The 15,194-nt window shown below is 43.4% G+C and overlaps 1 protein-coding gene across 2 annotated transcripts; it reads right to left on the bottom strand.

Moving 5' to 3' along the window:
• Positions 1 to 640: 640 nt before the first annotated feature.
• On the bottom strand, positions 641 to 11,066 carry LOC111159675 (nucleolar protein interacting with the FHA domain of MKI67). Of its 2 annotated transcripts, none has more exons than XM_022522264.1 (7): positions 10,902 to 11,066; positions 9,628 to 9,765; positions 5,441 to 5,549; positions 3,294 to 3,505; positions 2,360 to 2,425; positions 2,150 to 2,233; positions 641 to 1,432 (listed from the first exon to the last, which is right to left on the bottom strand). In XM_022522264.1, exons 1-7 carry the CDS (start codon positions 11,004 to 11,006, stop codon positions 1,244 to 1,246), a joined length of 903 nt encoding a protein of 300 aa, XP_022377972.1. In that variant the 5' UTR covers positions 11,007 to 11,066; the 3' UTR covers positions 641 to 1,243. The 2 variants fall into 2 exon arrangements, with proteins under 2 accessions (XP_022377972.1, XP_022378047.1); XM_022522339.1 differs by having other exon boundaries at positions 2,360 to 2,407; positions 3,273 to 3,505; positions 10,902 to 11,045.
• Positions 11,067 to 15,194: the final 4,128 nt, after the last annotated feature.

Below are 15,194 nucleotides of genomic sequence, written 5' to 3' on the forward strand. Positions count from 1 at the left end.
CTCTGCCTTTGGCTCAGGTCATGATCCCAGGGTCCTGGGATAGAGCCCCACATCAGGCTCTCTGCTCAGCATGGAGCCTGCTTCCCTTCCTCTCTCTCTGCCTGCCTCTCTGCCTACTTGTGATCCCTGTCAAATAAATAAATAAATAAATCTTTAAAAAAAAGAAAAAAGAAACTTTAAAATAGTTGAGGAGGCAAAAACCTACTATTTTACTTCAAGACACCCAAGGCTTTACAAAAGAATATTACTGAGCCATAAAAAAAGAACAAAATCTGGCCACTTGCAACATGGGTGGAGAGAAGAGTATTATGCTATAAGAAAGGTCAGTCAAGAGAAAGACAAATTCCACATGATTTCACTCATATGTGGCATTTAAGAAACAATACAAATAAGCAAAGAGAGAGGAAAAAAAAGAGGCAAACCATGAAAGAGACTCTCAACAATAGAGAACAAACCAATGGTTACCAGAGGGAAGGCGGTGAGCAGATGGGAAAAATACCACGTGATGGGGATTAAAGACACTTGCTGTGAGAAGCACTGGGTGATGTATGAAGTGCTGAAACACTGTATTGTACACCTGAAACTAACGTAACACCATATGTTAATTACACTAGAATTTAAATTAAAAAAAAAATCTAAGTCCCATCTGCATACAAATGAATTGTAGAAAGTTTATTTGCTGATCATTGATTCTTGAAATACACTCCCACATCCATGATACACACAAAATGATGGGTTATTAAATCTTGCTAACCCATCAAAAACTAACTTAACATGGTAAAAGTAATCACACACTTGTACTTCTCTCTCCATGTAATGTAACTTCCAGTTTGAAGCACACAATGTTGAAGTGCCCTTATGGGTTAAAGGTGCACGCCCAACAGAGAACCATGTAGATGGTCAAGATTTTATTTTTTTTATTTGATGGTAACAAGGAAAGCTGCAGTAAATGGTGAGTTTTCTATCCAGGCAGAGTAACTAAAGACAGCTATGAAATCTGCAAAGAAAACTAGGGACCAGGACAAAGAGGCAGTGTGAGCCCGGCTCCGGCAAACTAGGCACCCGCGCATCTCAGCAAGGGCAGGTAAACCAGCTACTGACTGCTTTCCGTACGGCCTTGAACTGACAGTTTTTCCTCTAAGAATCTTGTCAATGGTTGCACTCCACTGCAGCTAGTTAAATACTAAGAATTAGCCCTCACACTAAAACCACATTTTTCAGGAGAAATAGAATACATTCAGAATCACTGATTGCTTTTCCTTCGTCTTTTTTTTCTTGAACGGGTAGGTGTCCGAGTCTCCTGTGTTTCTTCTTTTACACTGGGTATGGGCTGTTTGAAAACTATTTCATTATCTTTATCATCAACGTTCATCTTAGCCACTTCAGATTTTCGTTTCTCCAAAAATGTTGGCGTACAAACTGGCGTGGGGCCCTGGATTCAACAAGTAAAAGGTTGTAATACAGGAATATAGGAAGGTATTAGGAACGAATTTACCCCCACCCCACCTGCCCTGTTATTTTAGGCTTGTTTACCCCTTTCGGTGAGACAGCTGCACGCAATATACTCCACTATAGGCTATTAGATAGAAAACTAGACTTGCTACATTTATAAAGATAGCAGCCTCAGTTCTCCCTACTGACTCAGTCACTTTGCTGAAAGGGAAACAATGCAGTAAACTCACAATAATTTTTGCTAACTTCACTATATCTGCTAAATCACCAGTAATTATTTACCAAAACAATCACAAGGTAAAATCTGCAATTTCAGTAAAGTGCCAGTAGCACAACTAGTTTTCCTTTTTTTTTTTTTCCTAAAGTATCTACTGGGTCACCTGGGTGGCTTAGTCAGTTACACGTCTGCCTTTGCCCCCAGGGTCCTCGACTAAGCCCAACACAGGGGGATGTGTGTGTGTGTTTGCTTTCCCTCTCCCTCTGCCCTACCACAACTTGTGTTCTCTCTCTCAAATAATATCTTTTTAAAAAAAATTATTTATTTTAAAAGTAATCTCTACACCCAACGTGGTGTACTCACAGCCATGAGATTAAGAGTTGCAAAATCCACCGACCAAGCCAGCCAGGTGCCCCTGCTTTTCCTCTTTCCAATCACTTTTAGAACATCTCATTTCCAGCATACTGAGAACAATTTTACCTGGCTATCCACAGTCTTCTCAGGAGTGGTAGGAGTATGTGAAACCTTTGAACCCTTTTTCTTCTTCTTCTTCTTTGATAAGACCTTAAATAAATTTTAAGGGACTTCATCAATCTGCATGTTTATCAGCAATAGTAGTCCTGAATATATTTCCCAATTTATCTTTTCCTAATATCTGGCATGTAATACGACAAATAAATAAAATTTTACCTGGCTATTTGTAGATTTCTGAAGACCAGTGTTTGAAGCATTTCTTTTCTCCTTTTTATGTAAAATCTTAAATGGACATAAAAAAATGAACTGGCAGTCTTGCATATTTACATTTTTAACTTACCATTAGAGCCTTACACATATTATCAGTAAATTATCCTCAAATGACACAGCATTTCAATTTAAAAAGCAAAACGCACGATCTTAAGGGCAAAACTGGAAGGGGGGCCTAACTAAGGAATGGGCACAGGCTGCAGAGGTTGAAGTGGGGCCAAAACCTGGAGCTGGCCACACAGAAAGCTGAATCAGAAATGTGTACTAGAAGAATGTGAAGAGGCAGGCCGCAGTCTGGGCAAGTTCAGGATTAGATCATGAAGCAGGGCTTTCACACAAAGCAGCAAATGGGCTACTGAGCTTTCTCGAATGCCTGTTTTCCAGCTTCATCATCCCAGCTCCCACATGGTTCCCATGGGTTGTTGGTGGATAACCATCTGAGCCGCCCAGGCACTCTAAGCTAATTCCTTTCAAGAGCTTCCTCTTCTGTATAATGGAGATCATAGGATCTGCTATTTTAGAAAGGACCTACAGAGCAGGTGCGTAATGGGAACGCAGTTGGGTCAAGCATTTGCCTTCAGCTCAGGTCACGATCTTGGGGTCCTGAAACTGAGCTCCCTGCTCAGCAGGGCATCTGCTTCTCACCCCCTCCACCCCACAACTTGTGTGCACTCTCTCTAAAATAAATAAGTAAAAATCTTTAGTGGGGGAAAAAAGAACCTATAATGCAGTGTTTCAAAAATTTAGGCAAGGCCTAGCACATGATGAACACTGGGCTAGACTCTTTATGTATAAAACCGTAAATATGTTTTATAGTTAATGAGGTACAAAGCCCACCCCAAGAAAAAATACAAAAAACATTTTGGGAAGCAGTATTTACCAGTGAAGGAAAATCATAATCAATTCCTTTTTTAGCTAATTTCTTCCTGAGTAATTTTTCCTTCTTTTTAAATCGCTCCTCCATCTGTAGCTTTTGAAGAAGGGTCCGATTCTGATTATACCGTTTCACTGCTGGATATGATGGCTTTTTAAATGGAACATGCCACTCTCTAAAAAGTTCTTCGTGTACTTTTTCGGGTGGTATAAAATGACCTACATTTAAAAGAAAGAAAGAAGTTTTCAACCAAGTGGCAGAGAGAAGATTTTGAAGTTTTCACCAGCATCAGCCCCCTCCACAACATCAAGATGATGTCTCCCGTTTACATGGAGAAGACTGAAACAATAAATTAGGGACCTAAAAAAAAGGCATACAGCCAACAATTATTATTAAGTATCTACTTAAAAAATGCCAAGAACTGTTCCAGGAGCTAGAAACATGGAGTTGTATAAAGGAATGTCTTGGTGGTATCAAGACACTGAGAAGCTAGCTAGCAGGATATCAGGCTGTGCGACCTGCTGTAGCACAAGGAATCACTTTCCACCTCATCTCTGCGTACCTCTCTAGGACTCAGATATCTTACCACTTATCTCTAGCTCTCTGCTTAAGGGCCCTTTTCAGGCTATGAAAGAACACTGCGACCATGTGCAAGGCAGGCCAAAACACTTGCATCAACCCTCAACCAATGATGGATGGGGAGTTGGTAGATAAATACCCTAGTTCCCTTGCCTGTCAGATAGAATAAATCTGTCTCCCTGTGTTACCCGGCAGGATGGAGCCCAGCTGCCTGAGAGGTAATGTGCTTGCTAACACACCCTCAACAACTTCCGTCTCCTCTCACTTCTCTACTCCCTACCTGTATTTTCCTGGGCTCGCCTCCAAAATACACTACTTCCATTCAGGGGGGGAAAAAAAAAAAGGACAATGAGGCTAATCTTCCATCTGAACTCCTATCAGGATTCAGAACCTTTTTTGTGATCTTTCCGAGTCAGATACAGCACAGCACTGATCCTACCGATGTGGTCCCCTGACACATCTTGTGCCACCTATTTGGCTCATTTCCTCCTGGCAAGAGCCATGCTTTCTATGTGTGAAATGAACCCATGACCTCATGAGGCCACTGGGATTCTGTCACGGCAATAGGAACAGAAAGAGAGAGATGCTATGTGGGCAGCTCATCAGCTACGTGAACACATGTCTGTGGTTTGGAAACCTGGAATGGTTACATACTCCACCATCAGCACAGAGAAGCCAAAAGTTAACTCTGCCTCCAGAGGCACTGAGCTACAGACAGGGAAGCTCTGGGAATGCAAAGTGGGCAGCTCCACTTTCTGTAGGATAAACTAAGCTGGTGTTGTCTCCCCTCTACTCCTCATACTTTCTCCTGTGAAAGAGCTGCAGCCAACGTCATTTAGATGGGACTCTCAAATGTGATTTCTTGCCTTTAATGTTATCCTATCTAGAATCTATTGGTGCCTTTCCACTGCCCTCAGGATATATTCTCATCTCCCAGATTTTTTAAAGACTTTATTTGACAGAGAAAGACAGCGAGAGAGGGAACACAAGCAGGGGGAGTGGGAGAGGGAGAAGCAGGCCTCCTGCTGAGGAGGGAGACAGATGTGGGGCTCGATCTCAGGCAGACATTCAATGACTGAGCCACTGAGGCGCCCCTATCAACTCCCAGATTTTTAAGGCCTTCGGTAACCTGACCTCCTCTATCTCCTATTCTCCTCACATTCCTTCACAGGCAACTAAGTACAGTTAGTCACCTCTGGTTTTTTAGCTGTCCCATTAAGCCAGGGATGATAATTCCCTTCCCCTGGCTCACTCCTATCTAATCTTCAGGTTTCAACCGAAATGATACCTCCTCAGGGAAGCCTTCCATATCCCATTAGAGATAGGTCAGTTGCTCTGCCAATGTAGTAACTTGTCCCAATTCCATCTTAGCGTTAAAACGGCTCTCACTCTGGAAGTGAGAGGTTTTAAAATTCTAGAAAATGCGTTCATATCCTTGCACTTAAATACTTCGGAGAATCATCCCAGAGACGAAGTGGGACATCCAAGGAGCTAAGCAACCTGTCCTTCTCAGCAGAGCCACGCACCAGCAGGAGGCAACCACACAATCCCACGGGTAAGAGAAAAGCACTTACACTTTAAGAGTCTTTCACCAAAAAGGTAGTTGTTCATCGTGTCGGCAACTATCTTGGCAACATCTTCAGATGCAAACTCCACAAAGGCATAGCCTTTACTATTTCCAGTCTGCAATGGAAAACCCACCACAAAAAGTAGAATGATTAAATTTTAAAGGGTCTGGAAAGTCCTAAAATGTCATTAATTTAAATAATGTACATTAGCCCCATTACTGAGTAACATTCTAACTTCAATGCTCTGTGCAAGGGCTGTTATGGGAAAAGATCAGATCTGGGGAGCCTGGCTGGCTCAGTCAGTACAGCATGCAACTCTTGATCTTGGGATTGTGAGTTTGAGCTTCACACTGGGTGTAAAGATTATGTGAAAATGAAATATATTAGAAAGAAAAGATCCAAAATAGGCAGGACATGCCCTGATTTTGAGGTATTCCTAGAATTTTGATTACATGATAAATACATTACCAATGCAGCTGGAATTTACCACATGAAGGTAAGGCCCACATCTGGTAAGGTAATTTATCACATCTAGTAAGGCCCAAAGTCCTTTACTCATTACCAATTTCACTGATAGTCATTTTATTCATGTATTCACAATGCCCAGCAGATAGTGTGATATTTCGCAAACAATCCAGGTCATCTAATTCTCACTTTATATATAAGAACTGGAAAGAAACTAAATCCTCAGTGTTGCCAAGCTAATCAATAAAATAATGTGTTCATTTTCATGTTTACTAATAACTGATCATCTTCATAACTGATGGCAAAGGGACGCTGTCAACATCTTCTGAAATACATGTCCTAGATTCCTGCCCTCAGCACAACATAGTGGATTTTTTCACCTTAGTAATGAGAGCATGGGTTCTAGCATCCAAATGCCCAAGTTTGGAACACAGCTGTGACAATTAGGTAAGTAACAATAAACCTCAGTTTTTCATTCTATTAAATGGGGACAAAATAATCACTCTCACAGGGTTGCTATGAAGAAATAATTCATAAATGCTCTACACAAAGTCTGTCAAGAGCACAAATGTTCCTGTAGGGTGGCAGAATATGCCATCCCCAAATATTCTACGTTGGCATAAGGATTACTTTAAGCGGAAAGCAACTGGAAATAGTAAATGACAAAAAAGCCCTTTGCCCTCCTCTATTTGCCTAAAAGCAGGACATTAAGTTTACAGGGTCCCAGCCAGAAAACCTAGGAGGGTAGGAAAAACAAATATTTCCACCCTGCGGTTCTAATTATTAGTAATAATGGGAATCTTTCACAATTTTACATTTAAGCCTATCTTTGGAAATGGATCAAAACTGGTAATACAGATTATGGAAATAGAAAACATCCAGTGATCAGAAGGCTCATTTCTAGCACCAACAGTGCCACTAACTAGCAACGTGGACACGCCCACTGTTTAATTATGTGCAACAAGAGGATTTTGGTAAAAATTTGTATGCCCGAAAATTCTTTATACTCCTCTCTCTTAATAGGGAGGGGAAAGATGGTGGAGTAGAAGAGACACACTGTGATACTAAACTTACTGTACCACATAATTAACTGATATAAACCTTCTGAGAAGGAATTTAAAAATACATGTCAAGTGACTAAACAAAGAAACAAAAAACCAAAACCAAAACCAAAACCAAAAGCCAGGAGCACCTGGCTGGCTCAATTGATAGAGCATGTGACTCTTAATCTCAGGTTGTTAAATTTGAGCCCCATGTTGGGTATAGAGATTAAAAAAAAAAAAAAAAAAATCCAAACACGTTTACTTATTTTACCTAGTAATCCCAGAATGCTGAAAGTACTGAGCTAACAGTCAAAACTGGGGTGAGAGGGGGAAATTTTTATTATGCAACAGCAATGCTGGACATGGTAAATTTTAGTGCATCTCCTTAAGCAGCAAGCTTTCTATAAGACAACTGACCTGAACTCTTCAAAAAAGCCAATGTCAAGAAAAGCAAAACAATTAAGCAAAAATGGGCAAGAAGATTGTTATAGATAGGCTGAAAAGCTAGAACCAAATACAATGCATGAACCTCGATTGGATTCCAGAATGGGTAGAGATTAACTAAAGACATTTTGGGACTACTGAGGATGTATGCAAAGGGACAGTACATTATAAACTACTATACTGTTGTTACATAGACAATGTTCTATTCTTAAATTTATGATGAAGTATTTAGTGTTAAAGTATTATGACTATCACTTTCTTCAAAAGGCTCAGCAAAACAATGAAGCCTGGCAGAGGATGAGGATATTCTGTAAAGCAGTAGTTTTCAAACTCTGAATGTGACCTTTAAGAAGGCAACAAAATCAATTTAGTGGGTCAGAAAAGCATTAAAAAAATCTAAATAGAAAGGTTAAGTACTGCCTTATGACTTATTTCAATTATCTTTACATACATATATGTGTGTGCAGGCTTGTGCTATAAAACTTATTTCTTATAGTGGGTCCAAAGTCCAGAGAATTTTATTCATTTATTTTTTAAAAAGACTTTATTCGAGAGAGACATAGCAGGAGCATAGGGGAAAGGGAGATGCAGGCTTCCTGCTGAGCAAGGAGCCAGGCATGGGGCTTGATCCCATGACCCTGGGATCATGACCTGAGCCAAAGGCAGATGCTTAACCAACTGAGCCATCCAGGCACCCCCAGAATTTACTATTCCAGAAGAGTATGCCTATACCCGCACAAAGAATGTTCCTAGTAGATTCACCGATAACACAGAAAAATTGTAAACAAACAACCCCCCCAAACAAAACTAAAACCCTAATATTCAATAAGATGGATAAGCTTTAATATATTCAAGCAAAGGAACACAGCAACAACAATAAATGTTCCATGGATAAAATTCTAAATAGATTGTTAATGAAAAAATTCAGTTAAAGAATGATAAAATGTTGATTTAAATACACAACATATATTCATTCATACACGAACACATCGTAAAAATTTAAAAACACAGAGTAATGAAGAGCACTGGATTCACGAATACTAAGTCCCTGGACATGGGGAGAAAATGAAGAGGACTGGGAAGGGTAAAAAAGGGACCTCAAGTCTACCTGTAATTAATTTCTTAAAGAACAAATATCTGAAACAAGTGTGAGATCAAGTTGATATCTGATAAAAGTGAATGGCGGATTACCAAACAGAGACTAAATACTCTAGCAGACTTTAGGATGTTTAAAATATCGCACCCACATAATATGCAACCATTATAAATAGGGAAAGGGAAATGGAAAAATAAGGGAAGGAATACAGACAAAATGTTATTTTGGTTAGGATGGAAGAGATACTAGGGCATTTTAAATCTAAAATTCTTTTTAATGCTAACATGTTGCTTTGACAACATTAATATCTGTGACTTTATGATAACTAGCATATGATGGATGCATACCCTATCTCCTCACATACCAAATCAAATATAAAATTCAACTTTGATAAAATGTGGGAAAACTGTATCAAGAAAAAACAGATTCCAACAGTGAGAGGTCTATGGTTACAACCAAAACTGGATGTGTGCAGGAAAGAAAATAAAGTGGCCATTCTTCTACTTTGGAAACCAACCATACAAATGTTTTCTTCATTAGGAGGTAGGTTCAATATAATGGTAACATTTATAAAGGGTTTACTGTTATCAGGTATTGTTCTAAGAACTCTGCGTTTGTTACCTTGTTTAATCTTTGATTATGTTCTCCTATGAGGTGGATAGTATTTTATTCATACTTTACAGACTAGAAAACGGAAACATAGAGAAATTACATAATTTGTCTAAGGTCACATAACTAGTGACCTGTACAGCCAGGGCACAAACCTACATGGTCTGGCTTCAATAGCCTTGTTCTTAACTATGCACTATACAAACCTTTGCTATTACAGGGATGCCTGTGCCAGAGGCTAATACAAGATGTTCGTAATTGCTTCTCAAACAGAAGTTCATCTATTCCTGGCTTAGTAGCCTCAGAATAAGTATGACTCATTTACTAGGATTATCAATTTAATTTGAAGATTTGGGGCAATTTTAATAGTAAAACAAACATATACAGTAACACTGATTTTCTCTTTTCAGTTTCAGGTTCGAAATCTTACCCACTCCCTTTTCTGAAATGAACTGTGACAAACAATATATGATCACTCTAAAAACTGTCAAATCTCATATACTTGTAAGAAACAAAACAATCTAATTTAATCTTACCCGTTTACTTCTGGACAGTCTGAATTTTGTAACAGTGCCAAACTGGGAGAAATATGCCCGGATCTGGGTTTCGTAAAGTGCTGGAGGTAAGTGGCCCACGTAGATTACTCCAGGAGTCAGTTTTTCTTTCTCCTGACGCTGAAGACATATAGACCAGGTACATGCGAATGTTAATTAAAAAAAAAAAAAAAAAAAAAAAAAATCACATTGCCACACAACCTGCAAAACCCCCCTCTCTCGGTCCAAGACAAAAGATCAAAAACCTTCCCTGTTTTTTCACTTACAGACTAGTAACTGAAAAATTAGGTGTCTACCTCTTCAGGAGGACAATGGTCAAGGGGTGGATTGTCTTAGCCTGTACTGCAGCACCCGGAACCCTGGAAACGCTCAATCAACTACATGATGAACCAATGGATAGGCAAGTAAATCTTTGAACACATCATTTCAAATCTTCTGGTCAAACTCCACATAAACGTACCCTTCAACTTTGCTTGCACATCACCGCTGACTCACAACCACCTAACCCAACAATTTCGAGACAATTTCACAGTGTCCACCAACCTGTCAGCACCTCAGTCATCATGCTCTTGCCTTCCACAACAAGCACTTTTAACTTTTCCAAACATGTGTGTGTGTTTTTTTTAAAGATTTTATTTATTTATTTGACAGACCGAGATCACAAGTAGGCAGAGAGGCAGGCAAAGAGAGAGGGGGAAGCAGGCTCCCTGTAGAGCAGAGAGCCCGATGTGGGGCTCGATCCCAAGACCCTGGGATCATGACCTGAGCCGAAGGCAGAGGCTTTAACCCACTGAGCCACCCAGGCGCCCCCAAACATGAGTTTTTGCTAAAAACAAAACAAAACAAAAAAACAAGGCGAATAAAACCTGATGCCAGAGGCCCTAGTCAGTAAATGGAACTCTGCAAAGTTTGTCTTTGAAGACCTCCAAAATCACCAACCAGGCAAACAACCCTCCCAAATTCGGGTGCAAAGCAGAGGAGTGGCATCTCTAACCGGAGGATGATTTGCGGTATCAGAGTCCATTCCCTACAGCTGGCCCTCCTCTTGCACCATACCAATTACCTCCCCCGTATTTCCACAGGAGGACCCTAAGGCCTACACGGCTAAATCCCATCTCCCTATCAGCATAACCCTCTCGGTCTCAGAGATCTTGGCCTTCAAGTTCATGAGGTCTGCGGCCCACCCGGGGAGTCGCTGGAGGTAGCGGACCTGTCTGCCCCCTCCTCTCTCAGTCCGAACTGCGGTGGCTGCTCACCTGGGTTGCGCGCCGACGAGCCTGCGCCACCTCCTTCTGAAACTTGGCCTCTTCCTGCGGGTTTAGCGACAGGAACGGCTTGGCCGGGCCAGCAAAGACCGCCATGGCGACGGCTTCCAGTCCAAAGAGCCCCACGCGGCAGCACCGGAAGCACCAAGCGCTCAGCTCCCCAAACCGGAAGTGGGGGGACATGCCTGGTGACGCGCGGAGGCGGGACATAGGGTGCGGGGGGCGGGGCGGAGCTCGGGAGGGGCCAGGGAGAGCTCGGGCGCCCCCTGCTGGCTTGGCGCCCGTTGGCCTTGCTCTCATTTCCACCACCTGTCTAAACTGGCGAAAGGTAACTTGCTCATGCCTACACTGCGGCCAGCCACTTTCAAGGAGAGGTTTAAAAATAAAGACCCAGGGGCGCCTGGGTGGCTCAGTAGGTTAAGGCCTTTGCCTTCAGCTCAGGTCATGATCTTGGGGTCCTGGGAGGGAGCCCCACCTCAGGCTCTCTGCTCAGCAGGGAGCCTGCTTCCTCCTCTTTCTCTGCCTGCCTCTCTGCCTACTTGTGATCTCTGTCAAATAAATAAATAAAAAATCTCTAAAAATAAATAAATAGGGTAGCCTGGGTGGCTCAGTGGGTTAAGGCCTCTGCCTTCAGCTCGGGTCATGATCCCAGGGTCCTGGGATTGAGTCCCGCATCCGGCTCTCTGCTCGGCGGGGAGCCTGCTTCCTCCCCTCTCTCTCGCTACGTGTGATCTCTGTCAAATAAATAAATTAAAAAATAAATAAATAAATAAATAAAAATAAAAATAAAGACCCAAACAACATCCGTGCCCTTGAGGTTTTGCCAATAATTCTTTTGTAAAAAAACATTGTATTATTAACTTACAATCTATTATTTGTTCAGGGGTGCAGGTCTGTGATTCATCAGTCTTACACAACACACAACACTCACCACAACACATACCCTCCCCAATGTCCATCACCCAGCCACCCTATCCCCCTTTGCCAATCACTCTTCAATTCTTTTTTATTTTCTTTCTTTCACACACTCATTTTTTGAGCCCTTACTGTGTCCTCGTGTCGTGGCCCTTAGGGAACTTAGAGATTGGGGATGGAGGTGGAAAATAATGTTTGGGGTGGGCTTGGCGCAATGGGAGACATAAGACCCCCGTGGGATAAAGGCACGCTGGGTGACCAAGGAGGCCCCCCAGAGTGGGTGGCATTTGAGTTGAAACCTGAAGGCTGTAAGGAACCACGTGTGAAGACCTGGAAGCTCCCCATGCAGGTGGGGGGGACCCTGGGTGCACTGCCCCTAGAGCTGGAAAGAAAGAGCCAGCCAGTGTGGTTGGAGCTCAGCCATGAGGGGTGAGGGGCAAGGGCCAGGCTGGAGCTTCAGGTCTCTGCCTGTCAAGGTTTAAAGCTTGGGTTTTATTGTAAATACAAGGCAATGTGAGAGGGTTTGTGTGTGGTTTTGAAAGAAAGAGAGAAAGCATGCACACAAGCAGGGAGAGGAGCAGAGGGAGAGGGAGCAGCAGACTTCCCGCTGGGCGGGGAGCCCAATGTGGGACTTGATCCCGGACCCTGGGATCATGACCTGAGCTGAAGACAGACGCTTAATCCACTGAGCCACCCAGGTGCCCCCGATGTGAGGGTTTTAAGCAGTTGTAGCTGTTTATACTTTTGAAAATACTGTCACTGGCCTGACCCTCTGAACTTAGGACTGACCTCCTGAACCAGGAAACTCCTAGAAGCTTCTGCCTGTGAGACTTTTTAGAGAGAAACTAACAAGCTGTTGGAACAGAAAAAGAAACATTTGAGGATGATGGCCTGCACAGATGATTCAGAAAGTGCTTTAGCCTCATTATAATGGTCAAATCCCCTCTGAATATTCATGCCAAAGCCTAATAAAAGGGTCCCACTTCTCCTTCTTTGGGGAGTCAAGTCTTTGAAAGTCATTCCCCACAATGTCCTTGTTTGTACAAATAAAGTAACCTCATGAGGCAACCACGTGGTACAGTTTCTGTTTGTAGGTCAATGAGGAGTAGGCTCATGTCGTAGGTAACAATACTACTCTAGTAAGGGTAGAGGGTGGACTGGAGATGTTAAAAAGAAAAATTCAGGGGCACCTGGGAGGCTCAGTCAGCACCATGTTCATCACATTCCTGCACCATTTAATAAAGCCAGTAAAACTTCAAATTTACTTGGTTGGATTTGTTTTTAAAGATTTTTTTTTTTTTTTAAGTAACCTACCCCCAACTTGGGGCTCAAACTTATAACCTCAAGATCAAGAGTTGCCTCCTTTACCAATTGGACCAACCAGGCACCCCTGTTATTTTGTTTTGTTTTTTAACACAGAGAAAGCAGGGACAGGAAGCTCTTGCAGTAGTCCAGACAGAGCTTGGTCTGGGAGATCACGGTGGGGGTGTTTTGGGATCAGCGAGGGCTGAGTTTGGGTGGTACCCAGGTGGGAATGGTAGAAGGTAAATCTGTATGGTAGAAACACAGAATCTGGGGCCCCATCCCAGACTTAGAAATCAGAATCTGCCTTGTAAGAAAACACCCGGGGCAATTCACATGCCCCATAGATCACACTTTGCCTGACAGTAGTAGAAGACTAGAGACTGATCACTGTGCTGAGTTGAATTGTGTTACCTCCCACCCCGGCCCCAGATAAATTTAAGTCATTACCCCCCAGTACATGTGATGGAAATGGAGGCTTTGCAGGTGTAATTAACTAGAGGAGGTCATGCTGGAGTCAGACTCACCCTAATCCAGTAATTTGTGTCTTTAAAAAAGAAAGAAATTTGGACACACACACACACACACACACACACAACACAGGACGCCCCCTGACGACAGAGCGAGGGCTGGAGTGATGTAGGTGCAACCTGAGGAAGACCGAGGATTGTTGGCAACCACCAGGAGCTAGAAGAGGTCGAAAAGGGCTCTTTCCACAGCCTTCAGAGAGACAATGGTCCTGCCAACATCTCAAATTTAGATCTCTAAAGTCTCTAGAACTGTGAGAGAGTAGATTTCTGTTGTTTTAAGCCCCCCAGTTGGTAGCCATTGTGTAATGGCATCCATAGGAAACGAATACAGTTCACACAATGGGTACAGCCCAAAATGGTTTTCTGAGCAAAACGCGAGGCCTGGGCCTGTCTTGGCAGGTGCTGGGGGAGCTCCTGGAGGTTCACAAGATAGCAGGCCACCCAGATCATAGATGGTCTCTCAACTAGGGACCGAGTCTCAGCGCCCAGATTCTCATCATAGCCCAGACCAGACCTGCTTTTGTTTTTTTCCCTCCTGAGGCTTTGTCAGTTACTCTTAGTTAACAGTGCCTGTCAGTGAGGCTCCCCCCAGCCCTGTTGGGTAACATCTCATTCGGCTGTGCCTCTACTCCCCATTGCCCAAGAGTCACTCTGGGACCTGGGCGGATGGTCCCAGGAGTTGATGTGGCATCCTATTCAGGGAGCCCAGGAGGAAGCTTCTCACCCCCCAGCCATGTGTCTGGGGGGAAATTCTCAGCTTTCTCATTCAGAAGAAGAGTTTGGGTGACAGGATTGTTTAGGTCTCCTGGGGGAAGTCTGTATCTTCTAGTGCACCAGGGACACTACTCATGATCAGACTAGCAGCTGGCCTGCCTCATGCCCAGGTGACAGGCTGGGGCCCCACGTGCTTGTCCTTCCTTCCTTCCTTTTCCTCTTCCTTTTTATTTCCTGCCTTCCTTCCCTTCTTCCCACCTACGTCTGTCTTTCTTTCTTGTGTGTGTAGATTGGGGTAGGGAATTGTGGGAGTGGGTGGAGGTTACTGACACTTTGGGTGGGGCAGTTCAACTGAGTTCTGCTGTCCTGTATATGCTTCCTTGGTGCACGACCCCCAACATTCAATGCCAGTGGGCACCCCTAGTCTTGGTAGCAACCAAAATGCCTCCAGGCACTTCCACATACCCCTGCATGGACTACTAAGAGTGTGCTCACTGTGTGTCTGTCCCTTCCTTTTCCCCCACTCACCTCCCGTGCCACTTTTCCATTGGGATGGAATGGTGGCATGTCATTCCCATGGTGCCACTGTCCCCACCTATGGGCCAGAGCCCAGCATGGTGAGCGCTGGAGGTCGGGATATGAGGTGGGGCAGGTGGCAGAGCTGGGCAAGCTACAGGCCGAGACAGCCTGCGCTGAGTGTCCAGGGAGGAGGAGAGGGTCTGCGGGGAGATGCCGAGGGCTGCAGGAGAGGGGACACAGGTGCGCACCGGGAGGGAGTACTAGGAGGTACCTGCTCAGCCCTGCCTCCTCTTCCCTTCCTTTG

The sequence above is a fragment of the Enhydra lutris genome, unplaced genomic scaffold (assembly GCF_002288905.1).
Source record: "Enhydra lutris kenyoni isolate GAN:26980312 unplaced genomic scaffold, ASM228890v2 scaffoldscaffold1, whole genome shotgun sequence".
Lineage (NCBI taxonomy): Eukaryota > Metazoa > Chordata > Mammalia > Carnivora > Mustelidae > Enhydra > Enhydra lutris.

Bases quoted from the DNA above. Each gene is read 5' to 3' on its own strand.
- LOC111159675 (XM_022522339.1), bottom strand. From the start codon at position 11,006: ATGGCGGTCTTTGCTGGCCCGGCCAAGCCGTTCCTGTCGCTAAACCCG. The intron at 9,766-10,901 runs GTGAGCAGCCAC...ATATGTCTTCAG, and splicing joins CTCGTCGGCGCGCAACCCAG to CGTCAGGAGAAAGAAAAACT. The intron at 5,550-9,627 runs GTAAGATTAAAT...TTTCCATTGCAG, and splicing joins GACTGTCCAGAAGTAAACGG to ACTGGAAATAGTAAAGGCTA.